The sequence below is a fragment of the Vanellus vanellus genome (assembly GCF_965231255.1).
Source record: "Vanellus vanellus genome assembly, chromosome: 16".
NCBI classification, from domain to species: domain Eukaryota; kingdom Metazoa; phylum Chordata; class Aves; order Charadriiformes; family Charadriidae; genus Vanellus; species Vanellus vanellus.
This window is the reverse complement of record NC_138921.1, coordinates 624994-649273: the sequence shown is the minus strand read 5'-3', so window position 1 is coordinate 649273 and position 24280 is coordinate 624994. Positions and strand designations below refer to the sequence as shown.

The following is a 24280-nucleotide window of genomic DNA, read 5'->3' as shown; positions in this document are numbered from 1 at the left end:
TTAAACCATCACTGTCTGCACTGTTTTCAGGCTGATTATCCTAATCAGAGGCCAGTTGGTCACCCCACGATCCATGTGAGGATGCTCATGAACAGCAGGTAAGAAATGACGGTCACCACGGACTTTGCACAGGGCGTCCCTCCTGCCACGGGAGGAATTGCATTAACTATGGCTTTGAACAAACAATGGCAACCTGAGCTCTGAGGCATAAAAGAGGGGGTTTGGAGGGAGACCCAACATTTCTGCAATGGCATCCAGTGAGCCAAGAGCAGAGACGGCCTGCAGGTACACACAGGACTCTCCTTACCTGCATTTCGGTCAGGACTTCGATGTCGTAGGTGCGGAAGAACTCCTTGGGGCGCAGGGCGATCTGCTCTGGGTGGGAATCCATTGACTGCAAAAAAAGCCATTTTTCTGTCAACCGCTGTGGGTCGAACAGGCGAGCGGCGAAATGCACAAGTCAGCGGTAGTGTGAAGTCAGTCCCTACGGCTTGGGTTGAGAGAGTTGCTCTACAGGGGCTGGAATCAAAGCCTGTTCAAGTAAAAGTCCTCACAAGATGCTGGACTGGGCTGGACTTGGCCTGCTCGGCACGGGGATGGCACTGACTGGCTACAGCAGGACCACAGCAAGTGCTTCTGAGTGTCCGCAAAGCAACTCTAACCGCAGCTCCTCACAACATGCACAAGTTCACAGAAGCAAAAGAAAAGCCCTATTAGTTGGAAAACGACGAGTTGCCAGGGGAAATGGAAGCTAAAAGAGCAATAAGAACAATCAGCACTGACACAGCAAGGACAACACTTTCAAAAGCACCCACGTTACACAACAGGTGCATGTGGGGCATGTGGCCCATATCTGCTCATCTTTAGCTGCAAGATAAAGGTTCACGCTCTTCCCAGCCTTCCCTGGTCACTTGGGCAAGACCTACATCATCTTTACACGTAGGGTTGAGATCGCGTTTGAGCCTGAGTCCATCTGTCCTCCCAACCCTGTGGACACAAGCTCAGACATAGGCTGGGGACAAGCTGAGCACCAAGCGACCTGTGTGCAGGCTGCTCCATGCTCCAGCGCATCCCTCCCTGCCTGCCGCACGTGGCCACGCACATGCCACGGTCAAGCCCTGCAACGTATCACACAGCGCTGAGCAGCAGCAGCAGCATCCACCCGTGCCACACAGGCATGACGTTTGGGATTGACCCAAGAGGGACAGAGGATGCAGGAACCAAGGGATGGATGTGCGAGGTCCTTCTCCCTGGTGGTGGCTCAGTCAGGGGCTGGGATGAGCCCCGCAGGACACTCCCTTACTGTGACTTCAGATAACGCTGTGCTCAGAAGAGAGCCGTATCTTAGGACTTGAGGCGGGTGCAGGGTCATACAGGTTTTACTGCAAATTCTTTAAACACCCAGCATTTACAGAGAGGAACGCCTGACCCCACGGCTTGGGAGCCGTGGTCCCCGTAGGGACAGCAGCGCAGAGCAGTGCACAGCCATCGCAGGTTTTGCTGCTGCTCAGAGCTCCGGAGACAGTAACAGGGATGTTGCAGCACACCAGGGAGCAGGTCATGCTCCAAAGGGGACAAAGAGGAATAATACGGCGGGACCCCGGGATGGACTGATAACATGCTCAGCAAGGCGGAGGAAGGGCAAGGCTGCAGTTTCAGGAGTCAAGGGCTCTGCTCCTTACATCTTTACGTGCTCCTCCTCTAATGACTCTCTCCAGGGTTAGTCCCACTCACAACAGGATTAAGAAAAACCCCCTTTTTCTCCTATTCTGTTGCCGAAAATTCTGCCTTCTCCTCCATGGGCTTTGTGCACCTTCCAAAAGCAACTACAGCCAGAGGTGTTTAGTGGAAAGTTTATGAAACCATGCATAACACCTCTGGCACGTGAGATGTTCTTACTATTTAACACAGAGTGGAAAAGGCAGTCTAAGACTCACATGGTGGGGATAAGTGTTTCGGAGAGCTGCCTGGCTGGGACAGGGACTGCGAGCGCCTCTGAGCTCCCCAGCACAACCCCTGTGACTCCTGGATGCAGGTCTCAGCCGGCTGCTCCTCACCCCAAATAGGTCTTGTCCAAGCACAGAAATGGCTTGAATGCTCTCAAAAAATAAAAGCCACGTGCATATTTGTCTTCCTTTGAAAAATCACTTTGCCTTGGGGTTGGAAGCAGAGTTAGATGCTGTGATTGTAGGGTTCCAGCCCCACAGATAAGCATCCCTGACATAAAGGGGAATACATACACCACCTGTTCCTACGTTATCCCCCAGCTTCGAGATCAAACGCTGCTGCCCAACCTAAGTTGCTGTCTGATATTAAGTAAGGGTCAGGAATCAGTAATAAAAAATGTGATTAGAAGATCATCCTGTGCCTACAAATTGGAATGCAAAATGGGATGTGTGTCAGAAAAAGTGATCTTTGCACTGCGATCAAGTTACCAAGTGGTGATGATGGCCGATAACCATAATAACAATGGCGTGGAGCATCACTGGGCAGTAAGAACCATGCACTAATAAAAAACCTGGCAGACAGTACAATTTTTTCACATGCCCCATTTCATTGCACTAAAGATTTTGATCCGGAAACATAATAAGAAGGTCCATCCAGGTACAAGCTGGCCAAGACAGCTGTTGCTAGCCCTATGAAGAAGGCCCTTGTTTCTGTGCTGGAGTACTCTTAGTTTGGAGTTCGAAGAACTCCTCTTCTGTGTTTCATATTTCAGTCAACAACAGAAAATAAAATTCAAGGGAAAAGAGACAGGATGAACAAGATGGAAGAGACATGCTGCTGCAATGCCTAACGGCGGGGAAAGGTCCTAGGGCAACTTTTAAAACTGGGGAGGAATGTGACATAGCCAAAGCGATACAAACCTTACTGAGCTTTGGTCTGTCGTAGGGCAAGTGTCTGTCCATTGTGCACATCACAATCCTGTCCGAGAAACCCTCCTGGCGCAAGGTCTCTGCACAGACCAGTCCAGCTGCCCCTAAGGGAGAAGGAAGACCAATGTATGGGGCGTTTGAAGGTCTGAACCCTTTGCTCCTAAACCCCACTGGGGCTGACTCCAAAATCACCATCTCCACCAGCCCTGGCCTGATTCCACGGCCCTTCCCAAGTCAAACCGCTTGCACGGGAAGCCGGTCAGGGTGGATGCACCAGGCAGGAGGAGGAACCCTCTGTCTTGGAGGGTGACATTAATCCTCTGTGGGACTTGTCTGTCCCTAAACTCACACAAACCCACAAAGAGCACGCCTGAGGAGTGCTGCCGATGCCTACATGCCTCACACAAGCTGAGGGGCACGGGCAGCCGCTCAGACCCTTGCAGGCCCCTACTTGGGGAAGGGTCTGTGCACTCAGCTCCTGGTGAACCTACAGCCGAACGCGGCGGGCAGGGAGTCCTCCCCTCTTCACGGCTGAAGTCTTGGTTGCGTGCTTCACTGTAGAGGATTTTGCAAGCAATTTATTTGGGTTTTTTTGTTTGTTTGTTTGCTTGTTTTTAAACATAGAAAAAAGGCTAAATCCAACAAAAAGCTGCCTTGGGCCATGCTGTCCTCCTGCAGCCAGGCGGCCTGATGGGCATGTCCCTTCTTCCCTGGCCGAATTGGTGAGACCTGAGAGCTCAACTGAGAAGTTCCAAGTCTCTTCGCAACCAAGGAAGCCTCGCTTAATGATGAGCGTTGTTAGGGCCACAGTTTCTGTAATGCCAATGAAAAGAAGATGGACCTGGACAGTATCACTGTTTGCTCTTGTCAACAAAACGCTCCTGTTGATGAAGGTGGGGGACAGTGCAAGAAGAGACAGGTGGGTGGACATCCCATGCATGCTGCCTGGAGCGTGCTGAGCCAGGACTGATGCTGCACTGATGCCAGGATGACCCTCACATGAGCAAGGGGCCACAGTCGATTGCCCTCAGCTCTGCTGGGCATGGCTGGATCTTGGTCTTTGATAGACTGCTGGATAGGCAGTCTCTTCCCAACACTTCTTCCTCACAGCCCTAGCTTTGAAATCATTTTTCCTGTCCACCAAAACAGACCTTGGTCTTTAACAGACCTGTAAATTTAGCTGGTCAAAACTGAGAAAGTTCCTTCAGCAATGGCTAACATTGCCTGTGGAGTGCCCTGGCTGAGGATTTTGATGACTGTCCAGCCCTGCCGCAAACCAGGACAGCTCAGCTGACCTCAGGGAGCAGCACTGTCCCACCCTGGCTTTCAGTCAACAAACAACGGGGGCACAAGGAAGGGAAAAATGTCACCCAGCAGCAAGGAAAAAGCCAGCCAGGCTGGTTTTCCCCTCTGCTCAGGCTGCGAGCTGCAAATTATATGGCAGGAGAAGGAGATTGCAGTGTCCTCCCCATCTCCACAGCTTGGATCTGGTGACTTGGGGGCTGTAATCAAGTAAGAACAACCCATGTGCCAGGAGCAGCCGTTCCCTCCCAACCCCAGGTCCAACAGCGGACAGCTTGCGCCCTCCTCCCACCCTCCGTTTCACCATGACATGGCCCAGCCTAGCATCCAACCCATTCAAGAAACAGGCAAACTCGGTAGAGGGGATCCACTCCATCAGGCTTTCTACAAAAACTGCATAACACAAACGGAGCTGAGAAAAGAGATAAGAAAAGATAGCTTGGCAGTTTTGCTATTTCATGCAGGGATTTGATATTTTCTGGGAAGATGGAAGAATTTCTCTTCAGAGAAGCACCTTGAGGTGAGAGCTTTGGAGCTGCACACAGCTGCAGTGGGATGAGACAGATGTGCAGGCTCCAAGAGGAAAAGGGGTATCCACATTACAAGAACACCTGAGAGGACTTGACATTTATCAGTTGTGGAAATCAGGGGTTACTGTTATATCTGGGGAGGGTGTAGAGGGAAGAGGGTTCAGGGCACCCACTACAAAGGACTGTGACAGGGAACTCCAACACTCCACAGACCAGAGGCACGGGACACCTTTGGATAACCTACACCATTAGCGTGTAGGACACAAAGGCTCAGGGAGACCCTCTGGTCTGACCCATTGCACAGGAAGGGACACAGGAGGGGTGACAGAAGGTGCACAGCGCACTTTGCACACCTGCCCGGGAGGGGACACACACAGCAGTTCCAGCCCATGCCACCCGCTACCTGCACCGATGATCAGCACGTTGGTACTACTCAGGTTATAGTTGCTCAAGGAGATGCACTTTGCCATCATCTTTGTCCTCCTCTGTGTCTGAAGAGCCTATGACACCAATAACAAGAAGAAAAGTCATTATCTTTTCTCAGCTTTATCCTGGGTAGCCAGGCAGAAATGGGGACAACTACACTATTGTCATTAAACAGCCCAGATAGAAAGGGAACAACTGCACCCTTATACCCAACCAACAAGGACTCCAAACCCATGTTCAGTCAAATACCTTTCCACCATCCAGTGCACTATACCCTTACAAGGTATAAACAAAAAATAAATCCATCGTCTTCTGCAAATTCATCCAGGTACACAGAGCTGGGTGAAAAAAACATTAGAAAAAGCAGCCCAGGTGTGTCATTGTGCAATTCTGCAACCAACAGGTGAGATGGAAATGCAGAAGTCCTAGCAGGAACTTTACCCTGCACCTGAGCGGAGCTTGTATGCCTCTGACACCCAAAGAAGCCAATGGACTTGTCCAACCTACCAGAGCACACCTGAGGACCTATGCCACTGTAGCCCTGCTGCAGACACCCTGTTGCCAGCCATTGGAGGTCAAAAACCATTTCTGGTAGTGGGTACAGGCTCAAGCCTCCTCACCACATCCCACCTAAACCAGCTGGAGCAGAAGTGCTGCCATTCAGGTGACCTCTCTGGATATAACCTAAGTGCTGTAAGGGTCCAACCGGTTCTGAGCCACTGGATTCACACATGCATGTGTGCAAATGTGCATCAGAAGGTGGATTTTCATGGAAAGAAAGACAGCAGTGGCCTGAACGGGCTTCATTCTGCATCCTATCTGGGGGAGTGAGAGCCTTCCCTGCCCATGCACCAGGTTCCTCTCCAGCAAAAGGAGCTGATGTCTGGGCTCAAGAGGGAGCACAGGTGACCTCTGTCATCGCCATGCCACATTCAGACCCATCAGACAAAGCCAAAAAGCTGGTGGAAGAGGTTTGTTTCCATGGGCCAACTAAATTAAAAGTTGCTGTGAGCTTAAGGAAGCATAGGACAAGGTCAGGACAAACACTTAGTAAGACCTCCTGAATCCATGGACACCCCAGCTCAGCTCCGGCTGCTGCAGGGAGGCTGGAGGAGCACCAGCAGGATGGGAGGGGGACACAACACCTCTGCCCTGTTCCACTCATGCCTTCGTATGAACTTTGGGCCATTGCTTGAGACAGGATGAGGCTAGGTGGACCTTTGGGTCACCCATGTTGGATGCTCATGCATCCTTCTGTTCAGACACTGCTTCCCCTGCCACAGGGCCCAAAGAAAAGCATTTCCCCCCCACCCCCACGCACACAGAGCAAAAAGCAAAATCATGGGCCTTGATTTTGGGACACCAGTGGCCCCTTACCTGCTTGCTTGCTCGGATGTACACCTTCTCCTTCTCGATCTTCACCTGAGGGCGACAGAACAGCAGCAGTTTGCAGGACAGTGAGTGCCTCCGGCACGAAGAGGGTGATTATTCCCTCTGTGCAACTAACAAACAGAGCAGCAATCTCACCGGGTCTCCTGCAAGCAGCTCAGGCCATGGCAGGGGTCGCCCCAGCTCAAGGCTGTAGGATGTCTCCTGTCTCCTATCAACTATGCACCAATGGTCAGTGTAAAACGATTTCTATCTCATGCTTACGGTTGGTTTCTCAGTCCCACCCCACTCCTGCTCAAGAGACCTCCCAGACTGTGCATCTCCACCCTCAGGTTCCCAGGAGGTGTCTGATGCCCGTGCGTGGATGCAAGGGGAGCTGCAGGGAGGAAGGAGAGATGGGTGAGGTGCTGCTCTCCACTGGCCACCCCAGCATGTGCTTGGAAAATGTTTGCTCCACGCCTTCAAAGGGAGACCTTATCACCCTCTACAACTACCTGAAAGGAGGTTGTAGAGAGGTGGGGGCTGACCTCTTCTCCCCAGTGACAAGTGATAGGACGAGAGGAAATGGGTTTAAGTTATGTCAGGGGAGGTTTAGATTGAATATTAGGAAACACTTTTTCACTGAAAGGGTTATTAACCATTGGAATAGGATGCCCAGGGAGGTGGTGGATTCACCACCCCTGAAGGTGTTTAAAAAAAGTGTAGATGTGGTACTTAGGGACATGGTTTAGAACTAGTTTTTGTCAGGGTATGTTTGGACTTGATGATCTTAAAGGTCCCTTCCAACCTCAGCAATTCTATGATTCTATGAATCAAAGACCATGCTTATCCCAATGCAAACAGCCATTTTGCGGATGACATCAAGCTGAGTGGTGGAGCTGATACTCTAGAGGGACAGGATGCCATACATAAGGACCTGGACAAGCTCAAGAAGTGGGCCCGTGTGACCTTCATGAAGTTCAGCAAGGCCAAGTGCAGGGTCCCGCACCTGGGTCAGGGCAACCCTCGTTACCAATACAGGCTGGGGCATGAAGGGATAGAGAGCAGCCCTGCTGAGAAGGACTTGGGGGTACTGGTGGACGAGAAGCTGTACATGAGCCTACAACGTGCGCTGGCAGCCCAGCGAGCCCCCGGCATCCCGGGCTGCATCCCCCGCAGCGTGGCCAGCAGGGTGAGGGGGGGTTGTGCCCCTCTGCTGCGCTCTGCTCTGGGGAGACCCCCTCACAGTGCTGCCTCCAGCTCGAGGGGTCCCCCCAGCAGAAGGACACGGAGCTGTTGGAGCGGGGCCAGAGGAGGCCCTGGAGATGCTGGGAGGGCTGGAGCCCCTCTGCTGGGAGGACAGGCTGGGAGAGTTTGGGGGGGTTCAGCCTGGAGAAGAGAAGGCTCCGGGGAGACCTTATTGTGGCCTTTCAGTACTCAAAGATAAAGATGGGGACAGACTTTTTAGCAGGGCCTGTTGCGATAGGACAAGGGTTAATGGCTTTAAACCAAAAAAGGGGAGATTTAGACTGGACATAAGAAAGAAATGTTTTACAATGAGGGTGGTGAGATACTGGAACAGGTTGACCAGAGAAATTGTGGATGCTCCATCCCTGGAAACATTCACGGTCAAGCTGGACCAGGCTTTGAGCAACCTGATCTGGTGAAAAACGTCCCTGCCCATTGCAGGAGGGGTGGGCTAGGTGCTCTTTAAGGGTCCCTTCCAACTCAAACCATGCTGCGATTCTATGATTTCCTCTGCTGCTGTAAGAACAAAGGTCTCACCTGGAACCTGGGTAAGCTGTCCAAGCCAGGAAAGTCCTCTATGTCACCTGTGCCGATGTTGAAGCAAGCTCCATGCCAGGGACAGCGGACTCTTCCTTTGGACAAAACTCCTGCAGGAAACAAGGCAGAGCAGAGTTGGTGATCCCGTCCCTGCCTGCAGCCCGCTGAGATCAAGCTGTCATGACCCGGCCAGGGCAGGGATGGCAGAGGCTCCCTCCTGATATCCCAGTGACGGTGGACTCCTTGGCTTCTCCACAACGTGAATGCCACTGCTGACTGAGGGTGACCTCCTGAAGGTGGGCCTCCCATGGCAGCAGCAGCTGTGCTGTGCCACACAGAGCAGCTTCAAAGTTCAGGCTCTGCGAGCACACCCCCATGATACTCCTTTACCCAGAGGTATCACCTCTCCTACAGGACACGTGGCAGCTGTGGTGGACCTGGATGGTCAACAGCATCTTGGCTACTTGATGTGGCGTTCTCTTAACTTGCACGTGGGACTGGTCCGGCCGTTTGGGCCAGAGGGTGAACATAGTCACCAACTGGGATCTGGCTTAAGGGATCCCATCTAAAAATGCCGTTGCTGACAGTGCCCTTCCAGCGCCTCTGAGCACAGCTCCAAAGCTGTCTCATATATATATAGCTGGAATATAATCTTGCTCTCCAGCAGGGCCTGGGGCTGCAATCTCCAGGGTCTCATCGTCACCTCCACAAACCCCAGTAGCACCTGGAGCAAGCAGAGCTTCAAGCAGAGCATTGCTTATTTAGAGTGAGTGTGTTTCAGAACAGATCCTGCCACAGCGAGGAGCCTGCACACCACCAGGGAAGCACAGGGCATGCCCAGAGCCACGAGTTCACTCCTCGCAAGTGTTTGCTCAGAGGCTGCTACCTTGGACTTTGGTTTTTCCTACCTGAAAGAGCAGGCTCACGATGCCGGGGCAGAGCGAACGGCCACAATTTGGCCATGCCGGCCCGGTCCTGAGCTTGCGCCTTCGCTTGCCGAGGCACAGCAGTGCCACATCTCGTCACCCACCACACCTGGGGATGCAGGGACAGCCCCTGCGCTTCCTTCTGCGGCAAATTCTGCATTCCCCAGCCAGGTCCATGTGCAAGCGGCCACTCTCAGGTCTCTGAAAGGCAGGTGGGCTCTCATCTCCGTTAGCCACCGGAGCAGCGTGGGGCTCTTCTGTCCTGCTAGCCCCAGGCGAGGGGCTGAGAGCATGGCTGCCTGCACCCAGCGCTGCTGCTGGGCCAGCAGTGGCCAGAGGGAACTCAGCAGGATGCTCTGCTGTCTTCCCCAGGACCCCACCTCCAGCAAAGTGTCAGGCACATCTCCAGCACGCAGCCAGGCCAGCACTGCCCGCTGCCGTTGCTCAGGCTCTGGGTAGGGACCTGCCTGAAGCCTGTGCTGAGAAAATGCCAGGATGCTTATTTTTTCATTTCCAAGATAGGAAACCATCACGTACCTCATCCCACTTCAATCAATAACACCGGCAACATTTTCTTTTTTTTGCTGCTGAAAGGTTCCCATCAGCCCAAAGAGCTTCCTCCTGCCCCCACAAACAGGATTTTGATTTAGAGAGCTGTGGGTTTGTGGTTTTTTTTTTTAAGACTGAGTGGCCTGAGAAATCATAAGGTGGGTTTTTTTTTCCCCTTTAAGATATTTTAATTCCTCAGCGGCTGGGAATTGATAAACAGAACAATACGAAAAGCCCCATGAAATTGGGCTTTGCATGGAGACAGTGAGCTGCAGCTGTTTCATACCATCCAAGAGAGGTTCAGCTCCAGCTGAAGAATGAAGCAGAAGCCGAATTTAATGGTGCCCGTGCCGGTTTGTTCTCCAAAGTCACCCAAAGAAGCCCCAGCCCTGTGACTAGCGGTGGCAAGCTGGGGTCACCAGCAAACCAGACCTGTGGCGAAGTGCTCCCCCAAACCTCCTGTTTGTGCACCCCCAGCTTTCTGCCCATGCCTTCCCCCAGCGAGAAGATGAAGCTGAGCGTGTGGCACGGCACTGCCCCATGCCCAGCAGCACAGCCAGATGAACACTGGGCCATCTTTTGCCGACACTTTGATGCCCTTAATTAGTCTTCTAGGATGTGATGCAGACTGACCTTTGACCAGCGGAGCCCCATAATGGGGACACTTGTGTCCCACGGCGTGGAACTCGCCGCTCTCCTTGATGAGCAGAGCCTTCCCGCAGCCCAGGTCTACTTCCCGCATCCTGAGGAAGAGGAGCACGGAAAAGACGTGGCAGAGCATCCGCCTGGCAGGGGATACCACCCCCTCACCCTGCACCCCAGCCCTGGTCCCACCAGGCTTCCCTCATCCTTCAACTTGCTCACCACCAGCTCCAGGTGACTTACAGATGTGAGTCACTCCTGCCACCGAGCTCTGCTTCTTCATCCATCACTGTGCCAAGAGGTGGCCCAAAGCACCTCCCCAGCTGCTTGGGAAGGGGCTGGTGGTCTCCACCCAAGTCCAGGGCATCAGAATAATGCTTTTCAGCTTTCAGTGGGAGCAAGAAACCAAACTGGTTTTACTGCAACATCACCTCCTCTCCTGGCCCCAGAGGCTCAGCAGGTCCCTGCCAGGCTTGTTTTCACTCACTCAAAGCAAACACAATGTTTCTGAGACTTGAACACCAGGAGAGGTGATCCTGACCCTTTGCGTACGCCAGCCTTGGGTCTGCCTCCCTGCACCGCAAGGGGGTCGTGCTCTGGTCTTGGCCACCTCCCAGGCTCAACACCATGGGTCACCTTTTCCTGATAAAACCCTCAGGACAGCCGACACCTACGTGTGACCTCCTTGCCGTTTCCCTTGGCTTTTTTCGCAGAGGAAAGCTCACACGGCGACCTGCCCGCCTGCTCCGGGCTGCTGGCCCCAGCTCTGCATAGGACCCCGCTGAACCCTCCAGCCATTCCCCCGGAGAGATTCAGGTGCTCTTTGAAAGACCACAGTTGCGTGGTACACTGGCCAAAAGCCTGAGTAGCACAGCAGGAAACCTTTACGCACAAAGCTTTGTAATTTTTAGGTTTTCCGGGTGACACCTCCCCAGCTGCAGGCACCTGGTCCTTGACCAGCCAAGCCGGGCTGACCCTCCAGCCATCCCTCTCCTGGCCAAAAGCATCGCTTAGCCGATCATGCACCTTGTCTGCCAAGACAGAAAGAGCTCCTGAGCATCCCCACCCGCCAGGCGAGTGATCAATGATGCCATTAGTGTTGCAAAGCAGCATTTTAGAAAATCCTTTCTAACTCCCGTGGCTTGATGAGAGCTGATCTGCCGCCTGCCGGCTCGGCAGCGCTGTGCTGAGCGATACGCACCTCTGCGCCGGCCGCCGCGCAGCTGCAGCGTCCCCGAAGAGGGGGTGCATTTGCCCACAGTGGCCGGCTGCCCAGCGAGCCTCCTGCCCAGCGCCCAGTGGCCCCCAGCCGGCCGTGCCACGCTGCTCTGCCCGCCGCAGGCTGGCCAGGCGCGGGTTTTGCAATGCAGCTGCAACACGTGCTTTTCACGGAATCATGGAGTTTTCAGAGTTGGAAGGGACCTCTAGAGATCATCCAGCCCCACTCCCCTGCCAAAGCAGGATTGCCCGGAGCACATTACTCAGGACTGCATCCAGGCGGGTCTTGAAGATCTCCAGAGAAGGGGACTCCCCACCTCCCTGGGCAGCCTGTGCCAGTGCTCTGTCACCCTCACCATAAAGAAGTTTTTCCGTGTATTTGAACAGAACTTCCTGTGTTCTAACTTGTGCCCATTACCCCTCGTCCTGTCACTGGGAACCATTGAAAAGAGCCTGGCTCCATCCTCCTTCAGCCCACCCTTTAGATACTTGTACACCATAATAAGGTCTCCGCTCAGCCTTCTCTTCTCCAGGCTAAAGAGTCCCAGCTCTCTCAGCCTTTCCTCATAAGGGAGGTGCTCCAAGCCCTTAATCATCTTAGTTGCCCTTCGCTGGACTCGCTCCAGCAGTTCCCTGTCCCTCTTGAACTGGGGAGCCCAGAACTGGACACAGTATTCCAGTTGTGGCCTCACCAGTGCAGGGTAGAGGGGGAGAATGACCTCCTTCGACCTACTGGCCACACTCTTCCCTGTGCAGCCCAGGATTCCATTGGCCTTTTTGGCAACAAGGGCACATTGCTGGGTCATGGATAATTTACTGTCTACCACAACCCCCAGATCCTTCTCCTCAGAACTACTTCCCAGCAGGTCCGCCCCTACCCTATACTGGTGCCCAGCATATTTTATTTGCAAGATCTTCCAAGCACTGCAGACCATACGCAGACCTGGGCTGCGTTTAGGCAGTTGCATTACACCGGGCAGTTGCGCTATCCGCTGAAATATGAGTCTTTCAACCATTCACCATTTCCAGGGGGTGCCCTGCAGAGTCTGGAGACTGGGATGCAGGAGGCTCCAGTGCCGGGACCCCCCACTCCTCCACCTGCCCGGATCTTTGCCAAGGGGATTTCGGTGGCTTTCCAGCCATGGGGGCAGTGCAGGCTGCCCAGGCATCGTTGAGTGAGACTGATGTTGCTCTGCACTGAGCAGAGGTCTACTCTCCGCTCTCTCACTATGTCTCCACCAGATCTTTGTCCCAACATGTCCTGTCCTCACCTCCCTTTCTCTTCTCTCCGTTCAGGTGCTCCCTTTCCAACAAACAGCCCTGATACAGCCTGTGCAATCCATGGCCCTGTGTGAGGCACGGAACTTCTTCCCAACGCAATTATCAGCAGCTGCTTCCCTACAGCAGAGCCTTCCACCTAACCATGGAGGAAGGCGGAGAGATGAGGAGTGAGCCCTCGTTTTGCAGGGAGCTGGGCACAGAGTGTAGAGCTGCCGTTCCCTGGAAACGTCCCCTCTTCCAGCCAGAAAGCCTGTCCCCACACAACTTGATGTTTATTGGGAAATCCTGGTTGTTCCCATTTCATGAAGTGGATCATATCTATCTACAGCAAGCCTGGCACATTGCATTTGGTGTACCGAATACACTGTGGATACAGCAAACCCCACGCACTCGAGAAAGCTACTGGCCATGTGTGATCCCTGAATGCTGTTCGTGCATGATAGGTCCCAGGGTCTCAGAAGAATGGGACTCACTTTGCATGCTCCCTCCTCTTTGGGTAACATCCCAACTCTATCCCGTCACTTGCACCCAGGCTACAGAGACACTTGTGCCACTCTCTGCTTCACATCCATGGAGATGAGTCCAGGGCTCGCTCCACCAGCACCCCTGTAACACCTTCAAACCCACCTTGGACAAGTCTTTGTGCAGGTGCCCGCTCCACCTGCATCAACTGTCCCACTAGATTAACGGCAAATGCTCAATTTCTTTGCTGCCTTGGGTGAAAACAGCAGCAGACCTCATCATGCCCACCCTTGGGAGCCTTTTTGTCCCAGTAAATTGGCAGCCTCTCTCCAGAGCGATGCAGCTCTGCTCCCACCCCGTGTAGGACACTTGGCACTTGGAGGTCCTTCCGTCAGTACAAGGGGAATAGAGCAGTACAAGTCCTACTGCATTCCTCAGCTGTGCAGTACTTCAGATAAAACCGTCAGTTAAATGACAACCATAACTCTATGGGAAGATAAGATAAGATAAGTGAAAGAGTTTACAACTTACCCAAGGAACTGTGTGATCTGAGAGAGTCAAAAAAAAAAAAGACCTGGTGTCTTCAAGGCACCTGCAAGGCTCCTGATCCCACACTCACTCCAGAACGAGCGAGAGGATGATTCACGCTGCACTGCTCCCCGCTGAGCTATTTACTCAGTTGGGAATTTGTCCTGTTGCCCAACTCCTCTTCCCACTTGGGAAGAACCAGCTAGAACTCAGCTCTGGCCTGCAGAGGACCTTTGCTCAGGAGCTGAGGGAGCACTGGGGGCTGTTTTCTGTCTGCGGCTCATTAACCTGCTGGGAGGCTGGCTAGGTACAGCAGTGCTCCAGTATCCTCCAGTATCTTTTACTGGTTCTGCTGAGACCATCTTGGTACCAGAAAGATAGAAAGGGTGGGCAGAAAGAGTACCTTGTCCTTGCAGACTCTACCAACACAACACAGAGGTGCCTGAACCCTTGTGCCAGTGCCCCACACTGCCACTGTGCCCACACACCCCCCTGCCCAGCACGCTCCTTGAGAGACACATCCCGGAAAACCTCACAGGGCATCAGAGTGAGAAGGGACTCCTTTGGTCTGGCCCGTTGCTTACACGAGACGCAGGACCTTCTCGCAGCACCTCTCTTTTAGGCTTAGAAAAAAAGCTATTCTCAACTTAAAGCATCCAGTGCTAGCAAGTCTACTGCCGTACTTGGTAGCGTGTTTCAGTAGCTGAATGCACACGGTTGAGGTCTGAGCCCAGTTTCCAGACCGATGTCGGTTTCTAGCCCTGGCTTTAGCTGAGGAGCTCCCTGCTACAGCCGCCTGCAGCCGGGTTTGTTCTCATGGACTGCAGCCAGCTCCATCCTCACCTTCCTCGTGACCGGCAGAGCTCTTCCAATCTTTTCACTGGCTATGCCGCATACTTTCCAGTAAATGTATCTGTTGCGGCCCTAATTTTCCAACATCCTTCTTGCACTGGGGCACTAAAGCAGAGCACACTTTTCTAGTAACACCCCAAACACGACATCAGCAGAAGCTGTTTCCAGGAACACTTGGTGTTCAGCCATTAGGCTGCGTCTTCACACTGGACCAGGACTCTCCCCGCGCAACCGGGATTTCCCAGGATAGTCTCCCCTTTTTGCTGCACTCCAGCTTCAAGGCAACCCCAGCCACTGCCTGTGCCCTGCTCCAGGTCCCCTCTTCCCCAACCTTACTGGTGCTGCTCACCTGCACAGGAGGCAGTGGGTTGCCCATCACCTCCCAGAAGCTGCCCTGCAGCCACTGTGCTTGCCTTCCAGTCCAGTGCATCTCTACTGACTCCTCACCCCCACCTCTCACTGGAGGAGGCCATCTGCCTCCGGGTGCTGATGGCCCTCCAGCACTTCTCTGAGCTGCAGCAGAGCTTGCGGAGTCAGCCACACCTCACCACGTGAAGCTTCGATCCAACAGAGTCCAGGGCATCCCTTTGTAGATGGGTCTAAGACATAAAATCCCATCACAATGAAAAAAAACCAGTTTATTCCTGGATGAACTTATGTAATGAGAAGAATTTATAGCCCAATGAAGCCCCTTGAGCTACTACAAGCACAAAGTAGCTTGTAGTACACGGATTATTCTAGAATATTATCACAAGCAATAGTTCAATTTAAAGCAAAGAGCTGCCAGACTCCTGCTGGGTCCCACACACCTGACATCACTCCCTCACTGCAATAAAAGCTGTCTCAAACTACGTTTTCTCTCACACAAGGACAGAGCCCGCTGAGATGTCAGCCGTCAGACTAACGGAACATGCTGCAGGAAAGGCATATCTACCCCAGAAAAGAAACACCACCCTGTAAAGCACGGTGACCGGGATGGGCACTTCTTAGACTTCCAAAAAAAATCTTAAACCAGGGTAGTGACAACTGTACGCAGCTGAAGCGTGTTGCCATTAGCAAAAAAAAAAATCGGAAAACTACATCTTTGGTGAAAGAGCAACTTGAAAGAGAGGAGCTCGGCTGGAAGAGCAAGGCACTGCAGAAGTGATGGAGCCCACGATCTGCCCCATCAGCTCCACCCATGCGCTACTCATGCTGCTTTGTAAAACTAAGGCTATAAATTTATAAAAAAATTGTCAGGGTTGTCCAACGCGAGTGGAGCAGATCCTGTAGAGAAATTCTGCTACAGAACATCACATCTTTCTAAGATGAGCCCCAGGGCAGACCATGCAGGGAACAGCAGACCTTCTGGTGAAAAACAGTTGTCACTTGTCCATGATGTCATTTTTCAAGATTAAAAAAAAATATTATTTTACTAAGTTACAACGGGTAATGGTTTTAAACTAAAAGAGGGTAGATTTAGGCTAGATATAAGAAAGAAATTTTTCTCAATGAGGGTGGGGAGACCCTGGCCCAGGTTGCCCAGAGAGGTGGGAGATGCCCCATCCCTGGAAAAATTCCAGGTCAGGTTGGACGGGGCTCTGAGCAACCTGATCCAGTTGAAGACGTCCCTGCACATGGCAGGGGGCATTGGACTAGAGGATCTTTAAAGGTCCCTTCCAACCCAAACTGTTTTATGATTCTATGATTCTAAGTTAAATTATCATTGCCAGAAACTCTAAAGAACAAGACAGGGGGTTCAGTTTGGGTTATACGTTCTCTCAAATTTTACCTGCAAAAATTTTAGGCACTTACTGTCCATTCTCCAGGTCCTTCACGTGGCATACAGACGCTTCCACCACATCCTTTGGGTTGTGGTAGGGGTTGCTGGCAATAGGATGCTCCTCAAGATGATAATGCCGGGCAGTCCCGTTGACTTTGTAGACCAGGGGGCTGGCTTTCCCGTTGGGCGACATGTCCTCCTTGCTTCTCTCCTTCTCAGGTATCACAACTTCAATTTTCACTTCAACTGCAGGAACAAACAGAAACCTTCATTAAAATGAAGCCAGAGGTTTTGCTGCCATTCTGCCTCTCCCTCATTCCCTGGACTTTAAAGGGGCTGACAGACATCAAAACAGACATTTTTTTGTTGGCTTGCTTGGGAAGATAAAACATTTAATATCAAACTCAGCTTGATTACCCGAGCCAATTATTCCACTGTTCTTTCTCAACTGGGCACCCTTGCATGCGTAAAATACATATTCTTGCAAGCAGACATTAGTCATCGGTGCAAAACAATCGGTGAAAAACATCATTTTAGCTCCTAGGGGCTTCATAAAAGTAAAGCCATTAATATTTATAATAAACCCCAGGGGAGTTCTATAGCAAGCCAGGGGGTAACTGCCAGAGGCTGAAGAAGTGTCTTAAGCAAAAGGGAGATTGCTGAGCTTTCCCCGTTCTATAAATGTCATGAATAGGAAAAGCTGTGCAGAAGGTAAAAATTAAAGCTCACAACCTAAACAGGCCGAGGAAAGGCAAAGAGAGGGGAACAACCTGCCCCAGAAGAGAGGGACCAGCCCTGCAGAAGAGAAGGGCGCTGGGTCTTCCCGGCTTCAGCTGTTGCCCCTCGCTATTTATTGCAACTCCATTGAGAGGACAATGGAAGAAAAGCCCAGGGGGGAGGTTGTTCACTTAGGAAGGGAGAAAAGCAAGTGGCCACGGCCGCCCGGGCACTGGAGGCAGGCGGTTGTTTCAAGAGTCCTACGAGTTTCTGCTCTTTGTGGCAGTTCAGCAGGGGCAGGGGACGGGGCGGCTTTTCGCCGAAGTGCCAAATCCTCCCGCTCACCAGGGGCAGGGCTCACCGGGGGCTCTGACAGACAGATCCAGTAAAGCAATTTTCTGCCTATCCACGCTGACCCAATAGAAAATGTGAACTTCTGTTGCGTTATTGCAGCTGCCAGCCGCAGGAGTCACTGCAAACTAATAGGCCCAGCACCATGCATTAAAAAAAAAAAAAAAAACAAACGTTGCTACAAGCAAATTTATTCCCGGAGCTCTCCAGAAGCAGCCCAGCTCCCTGCAGGCACCCGGCAAAGAAGCCGCTTTCCACAAGCACTCTTTTCCTATCATGTTTGGAAAAGCAGACACGGATTTTCCAGGACAGAGTTAGGAAACGTAACGAGCCCCCATTTACGCCAGTCCATCAGACGTTTATCGGGAGCGGACGCGGCTGCGCACGCTTGCAGCCAGACCCCAGAGCCGGGCAGCATGCTGCGGCTGCCAGCCATGGCGCAGGATGAGACCGGGCTGGCACCGGCGCAGCCGGCGGCTCCGAGCCCTAACGGCAACGTTGATGCCGGTTCCCCCATCTCTCACTTGGCCCCAGAGCTTTGTTTCCCAAACTACATCTGGGTCAGGTGAGCACCCGGGGTGCTCGCTGATCCACCGGCGTACGAACCTGTGGGGACGAAGTCAGAAATTCACCTCTGAGCTCTTCACTTCTTTCTCAGTCAGAAAAACATATGCAAAAAGCAGCAGGTCCCTGGCACCGGTACGTGACACTGTTCCCGGCCGTCCCCCCTCAGCGCCCACCAACACTGCTGGACCAATGTCCAGAGGAAAAGAAAAAGAGGTACAAAGCCTTCCCCCCTCCTATTTCAGGCCCCACATGTCACACTTGCCTCTGTGGGGGGCAACTCCCACTCGCCTCTCCCGGACCCTTTGTCCCTTCTCCTCCTCCTCCTCCTCTTCCTTGTCCCCCCCAGCCCCACGTGGGGTGTCCCTTTGGCCAGAGACCTGCATTCCTGAGGGATGATCCCTCCAGGAATCCGGGGCTCAGCAGCACCTGAGCTGATCCAGTAAACTGCTTCAATTGCCATCAGGGAAAATGACATTTAAATGAAATATTTATAAACCCAAGTTTAATTCGGAAATCCAATTGGCATGGTGTGGCTGGGTCCGGCGCTCCGTCCCTTTGACAGTCACTTTCTATAACCGCTAGAAGAGGTTCCTGACCTTAAAGCAAACAGTTTGGAAAGTTTTAGGCAGATGCCTACAAATCTGTTCGGCGGACGACTCCTTGGGGACCAGCCAAGGCCACCACTGTCACACAGCAGCACTGCCACGGCCACGGCTGGTGGGAACAAGGGTGACAGCTATAGCTTCCAGGGCAGAGCAACTGCCGCTCTGCGAGCGTGTATATGTATGCATCCGGAGATATAGATATATAGGTATAGATATATAGGTATAGGTATTGGTATAGGTATAGATAGATATAGGTATAGATATAGGTATAGGTATAGGTATAGATGGATATAGGTATAGGTATAGATAGATATAGATATAGATATAGATATAGATATAGATATAGATATAGATATAGATATAGATATAGATATGCCTGCTTGCCCTGGGCCACCAGCACCGCTTATATACACATATATATGTATATGTATGTATTTTTGTGTGTTCATGTACATTTTTAATATATATGTATTTTTTATCTGTATATATACACATACACACATACATATGAAGGACCAGGAGGCCAGGGCTGGAGGTATTTTATAAGAATATACAAAAAAAGCAGATGAAAAATTTGAGCATTAGCGGGTGCTAACACCACACATCCACATACACCTCAGCCCTGCCAGCTCCTGGTATTCAAAAACCCTGAGTCAGCTCCTCAAAATCATAGAATTGCTTAAAATACGGACTCTGGTCAAGACTATAAATTTTGAATATTTTTTTTTTTCTCCCAGGTTTTCAGCCTCCAGGTCAGAGCACTGCCAGCATCCCTACGCACACACCCAGGAGATGCGTCCCAACCTTTTATCACGCTTGGCTCAGGGGTTTTTTTCCACACTGTGGCCACGATGCTCTTATGCTTTGCCCCATGTCATTAACACCTGGCAGTCAGTCATTAATACCCCATTACGTCTCCCATAAATTTATCCATCATTATTCACAGCCTTGCGGGATGAGACAAAGCCTCTGCCTGCTTTTAGGCAGGTACCTGACACACGAGGCTGGAAACGTTGGCATCAACCCCCGGGCAGGGTGCTGGATGGTGCAGGGTGGCTAGACTGCGGTGCAGGTCATTATTTAAAAAAATAAATAAATAAAAAAAAAATCAGGGCAATTAAATGACCCAAGACTTCTTTACCACAGGATTAGGTTCCCATCATGGCTCAGTGCCCCTCTAGAGGCTAGATTTAAACTACAGCTATCCGGCCGTTTAAAGCGTCGTAGTTAAACTGGTAGAAAGAAGGAAAATATTAAGTTAATACTGCAGTGCGGGCGAAGAGAAAACTGGCAGGAGCTGAGAGTTGGCTTGAATCTGGGGGAGTCCGGGTAAGAGGAAGATGCCTGGCCATAGGGGATGGGGGAGCTGTGTGTCTGCCTTCCCCGACCACAAAACCCGGTGCTGCCTCAGGGTTTGCTGCTTCGGGGCTGCAGGCACAGGGGCGATGAGCCCTATGGGCAGGGAACAGCCTGGTCCTGGCCGCACGGTGCCGGCAGCGCCGAGAGCAGCGGCAACCAGAAAAACATCTGGGGTAGTGCTGACGGAGGGACCAGCAGGGTACAGTGGGCAGAGCCAGAAAGCCCCGTTTACCCCAGCAGGGTTTATTTTCCCACAGCCAGCACAGAGTAAATCCACCGCCGCCGGACCCGTTGAGGGTCTCGCTCTGCCCTGCCAGAGCTGCGCTCTCCAGGCATCCCCCGCGCTGCCCTTTAACGGCACACCTCCATGACAACTACTTTAGGCGGTCTCAAAGAGCCTCCAAACCATTTCTGTTAAAAATGACAGAGCTAACGACAAAACCATCATGTCAAACGTGCCCGGCTGTACCCTCCCTCTCCAGGTGCCCTGTTCAGCAAATGCCACGCGCCCAAAAACCAGGAGGTCGGACTTGCCAGCCATGCCTGGGGGCACCCTCGGAGCCAAGCTCAGGACACCCAGCCCACGGCACCACCTCAGACCCTACCTCAGAAGGACACCCAGCCCACAGCACCACCTCGGAGCCAAGCTCAAAAGGACACCCAGCCCATGGCATCACCTCGGACCCAACCTCAGAAGGACACCCAGCCCACGGCACCACCTCGGAGCCAAGCTCAGAAGGACACCCAGCCCACGGCACCACCTCGGAGCCAAGCTCAGGACACCCAGCCCATGGCATCACCTCAGAGCCAACCTCAGAAGGACACCCAGCCCACGGCACCGCCTCGGACCCAACCTCAGAAGGACACCCAGCCCACGGCACCACCTCGGAGCCAAGCTCAGAAGGAACCCCAGCCCACGGCACCACCTCAGACCCAACCTCAGGACACTCAGCCCACGGCACCACCTCGGACCCAACCTCAGAAGGACACCCAGCCCACAGCACCACCTCGGAGCCAAGCTCAAAAGGACACCCAGCCCATGGCATCACCTCGGACCCAACCTCAGAAGGACACGCAGCCCACGGCACCACCTCGGAGCCAAGCTCAGAAGGACACCCAGCCCACAGCACCACCTCGGAGCCAAGCTCAGGACACCCAGCCCACAGCATCACCTCAGAGCCATGCTCAGAAGGACACCCAGCCCATGGCACCACCTCCAGCAGTGGGCAGCATCCCCGCAAAGGGGGACACACTCCCACCTCAGAGCCAAATGAATCCTCTACGTGAGGGCAAAGCCCACCAGCAGACACGCGCTGTGCCGGAGGTGCTGCCCTGCCCCACCATCAAGCGCTGAGCCCAGCAGAGAGTGCAAAGAGAAAAATAATCACAACTTTATAGGTGTTGCAAGCCGCTCTCCCACGCCTGGTGCAGAGACGGAGCCGCTGCAGCTCCCGCCGAGCGCGATGGTTCCCTTTACCCGTCATCCTGACCCGGCTGCCTCTCCTGCGCGGTGCTGGGAGCCCACGCAGACCGCCAGCTGGCAGCTCGTCACATATGCATCACGCACCCGCAGCAAAACCGGAGGGGAAAAAAAAAAAAAAAAAAAAAAAAATTACGCAGAGATTGAGAACTGGGCCTTCAGAAGAGGATCCGGCATCACGGGACTGCAGCACTAGAGACAACAGAAGATTACTTCGCTGCTTGAACATAAGCTCTTAATTAAGCACTTAAATATCAGGATGGGGTCAGGCGCCGCAGCAGCAGCAGCCAGACTTCAGGGCTGGCCTCCGGTACAGCCGGCATAGTTATTTGCCGTTGCAGGAGACTCCACTCCCCACAGCTCTTGTACCGGTGAGCTGCTCGCCAAAAGGTCTGCCTGGCACACAGCAGCGTGTGCGCAGCCTCAGGGTTGTCTCGGGAAATGCTGAGGGTGCTCGGGGGAACTGAGGGTCTCTCTCCGATATAAGAAGATGGAGCAGAGGAGGAACTCGTATCCATCTTTCAAAAGCGTCTAAATAAATTCTCTTGACATCAGGCTGCATCTGAAATAGTCCCTTCATGTCAAAACAGCACTGATGGAGAAAATAGCTCTGTTCTGTCCCTGTAGGGTTTGCTTCTCGTTCGTACAGGGGATAGGTGGGTTTTTAGAAATAGGAAAGTCCACTACTTAGCTCTGACGGTGCACAGTTCCCGCAAGAAAGAGGAACGACAAATACCATAAAAAGGCTGTGAAACCTCTTTGCCAGAGCAATCGGTATCTGCAAATGTTTACCTCACTGCGTTTGCAGGTTTTATAATCACCGAGCCGAAGCACCGCAGTCAGCGGTGCGCTAACCCGGGGCTGGGGAAAAGCTTGTCAAAAGCCTTTGAAGACTGCTAATCAAAACCGGATCTGCAGAGAGAGCGTTACATTACGGGATGGCGTTTTCAGCCATTTGGCCCTGCTACGCAAACACAGCTCTACGTGAAAATCTGCAGTTCAGGAAATATGCCTGCAGAGCGCTTTTATTCCCGCACCGGTCCAAGATTAAACACAATTTTGCTGATGGTATACAAAATAAAGTGGAACTGCCAGCAGAGTTTGTTACAAGTTTAGTAAACAAAGGCATTTATTCCTGGATGCGTTTTCGCACTTTTAAACATTTCAAGGGAGGATATAAACAGCGTGGGTTGTCACAAAAGAGAGTTACCGTTCACGGTGTCCAATGCCATATTACCGTGGCACTGCAACAACCCATAAAATAATCACAGTATAAGTCAAGGGCAGAAAACCACCTTCATTTTCTCCTTGTGCCTTGCAAAGCAAATGCAGAGAACCTCACTCAGTGGATGCTCGTTGGGTGGAAGACAAGACTTGTATCGCCCCTCTGACCTTTTGAGTCCTTGAACCAGAAATCCCCACTGCCTGAGGCAATGAAGACAAATTGCCAATAAAAGGTCCCCAAAAGACATTTTTCCACCCACAAAGGCTGAGTGTGGATGCTGAAGGATCTCATAGATCAGCCCAACTATCTGATTCCCCTTGCCCTTGGGCACGAGCAGGCAGCAAGGACGGGGTCATCCTTCAGGTCTCTCTTAGGTGGCCAAAACAAGATGCAGGATGGGACCTCTCCTCGGAGGCAGCTTCGGCAACGCCGACTGCACCAGCCCCCCATGCACCAGCATCGCTCCCTCTGGACCAGTGCCGGCGCGACGCGGGTGCTGCTGGGTATGATGAGCCTGAGCCACCACACAGTGCCTGCTCCGGCCCACGTCGCAGGCAGGGGCTCGGGACAAGGCTTAACGTTGACACTTCCAAATCAGACCTCCCTCGACCAGCCGGTTTGCCTCCGCAGCCTGCATAGCTCCTCCTATGTACACCCACCTTCACCAAACCACAAATTGCGGGGCGCCCATCCAGCCCAGCCGCGGCAGGAGCAGGCAGGGCAAGGAGAACACCTTTGACATCCAGGTGCCTACAGCTGCTTTCCGCACCCGCGGCGGTATGCAGAGACCAGCTTTGCCAAGAAAATAAAATCCAGAGAGCAGAGCAGCCCCAGGACCTGGCATGGGTGGTGGGACTGGGCAAGAACCAAGAAATCAAGCAGTAGGTGGTCCTGCGCCTTCCCCAGTCGTTCCCTTCCAGCAGGGATAAAAAGAAGGGCTGGCCAGCGAGCGGTGAAGCCGTGGTGGGACGGAAGGGGCTGGAGCCACATGTTGTACAGGGCTGGTGTCACACAAACCCGCCCTGGGGCAGGAGGGGGGCAGTTGTGCCCCCGGGCACTGCGGGAAGGCAGAAGCAGGGAGGGTGGTGGGGGTAGGAGGAGACAGGACAGGGAAGAGCTGAGATGGGACGGGGGAAGAGCTGGCAGCGGGTGTTTGGATGGCGTTGCAGGGTGCCCGCTGAGCTCTCCTCCCACCCACCCACCGCCCCCCCTGGCACCGCTGCAGCCCCCACGCAGCCCCCTGCCTGCGAGCCCGAGCGCCGAGGAATTTGGGGGGGATTAACGGGCTGTTAATCCTCCCTGCGGGAGCCGAGAATTAACATTCCCTCGACCAGCATCCACCACCGCTGACCTACTTCTCCCCACGGGGCCGGCGGGATGGGGGCATGGTGCCACGGGGGCTTGGCGCCGGAGGGCAGTCACCTGGTTTGGGCTTGGAGAAGCATCCTCCCATGGCGTCGGCCGGTACA

The 24280-nt window shown here is 53.0% G+C and overlaps 1 protein-coding gene across 3 annotated transcripts in view; it reads right to left on the bottom strand.

The window, feature by feature from the left end:
* Window positions 1–24280, bottom strand: part of AIFM3 (AIF family member 3) — a gene marked incomplete at both ends in the record, with an annotated part of 39767 nt that extends 15487 nt beyond the window's left edge. For 2 of the 3 annotated variants that reach the window (XM_082491793.1, XM_082491794.1), the window contains 8 exons: window positions 308–394; window positions 2868–2980; window positions 5112–5208; window positions 6512–6556; window positions 8288–8397; window positions 10396–10505; window positions 16540–16753; window positions 24234–24280. In XM_082491793.1, coding sequence (XP_082347919.1) covers window positions 308–394; window positions 2868–2980; window positions 5112–5208; window positions 6512–6556; window positions 8288–8397; window positions 10396–10505; window positions 16540–16753; window positions 24234–24264 — 807 coding nt within the window. Of the gene's footprint in view, window positions 1–307; window positions 395–2867; window positions 2981–5111; window positions 5209–6511; window positions 6557–8287; window positions 8398–10395; window positions 10506–16539; window positions 16754–24206 lie in introns of all 3 variants that reach the window. The other variant, XM_082491792.1, reaches the window with a different exon arrangement.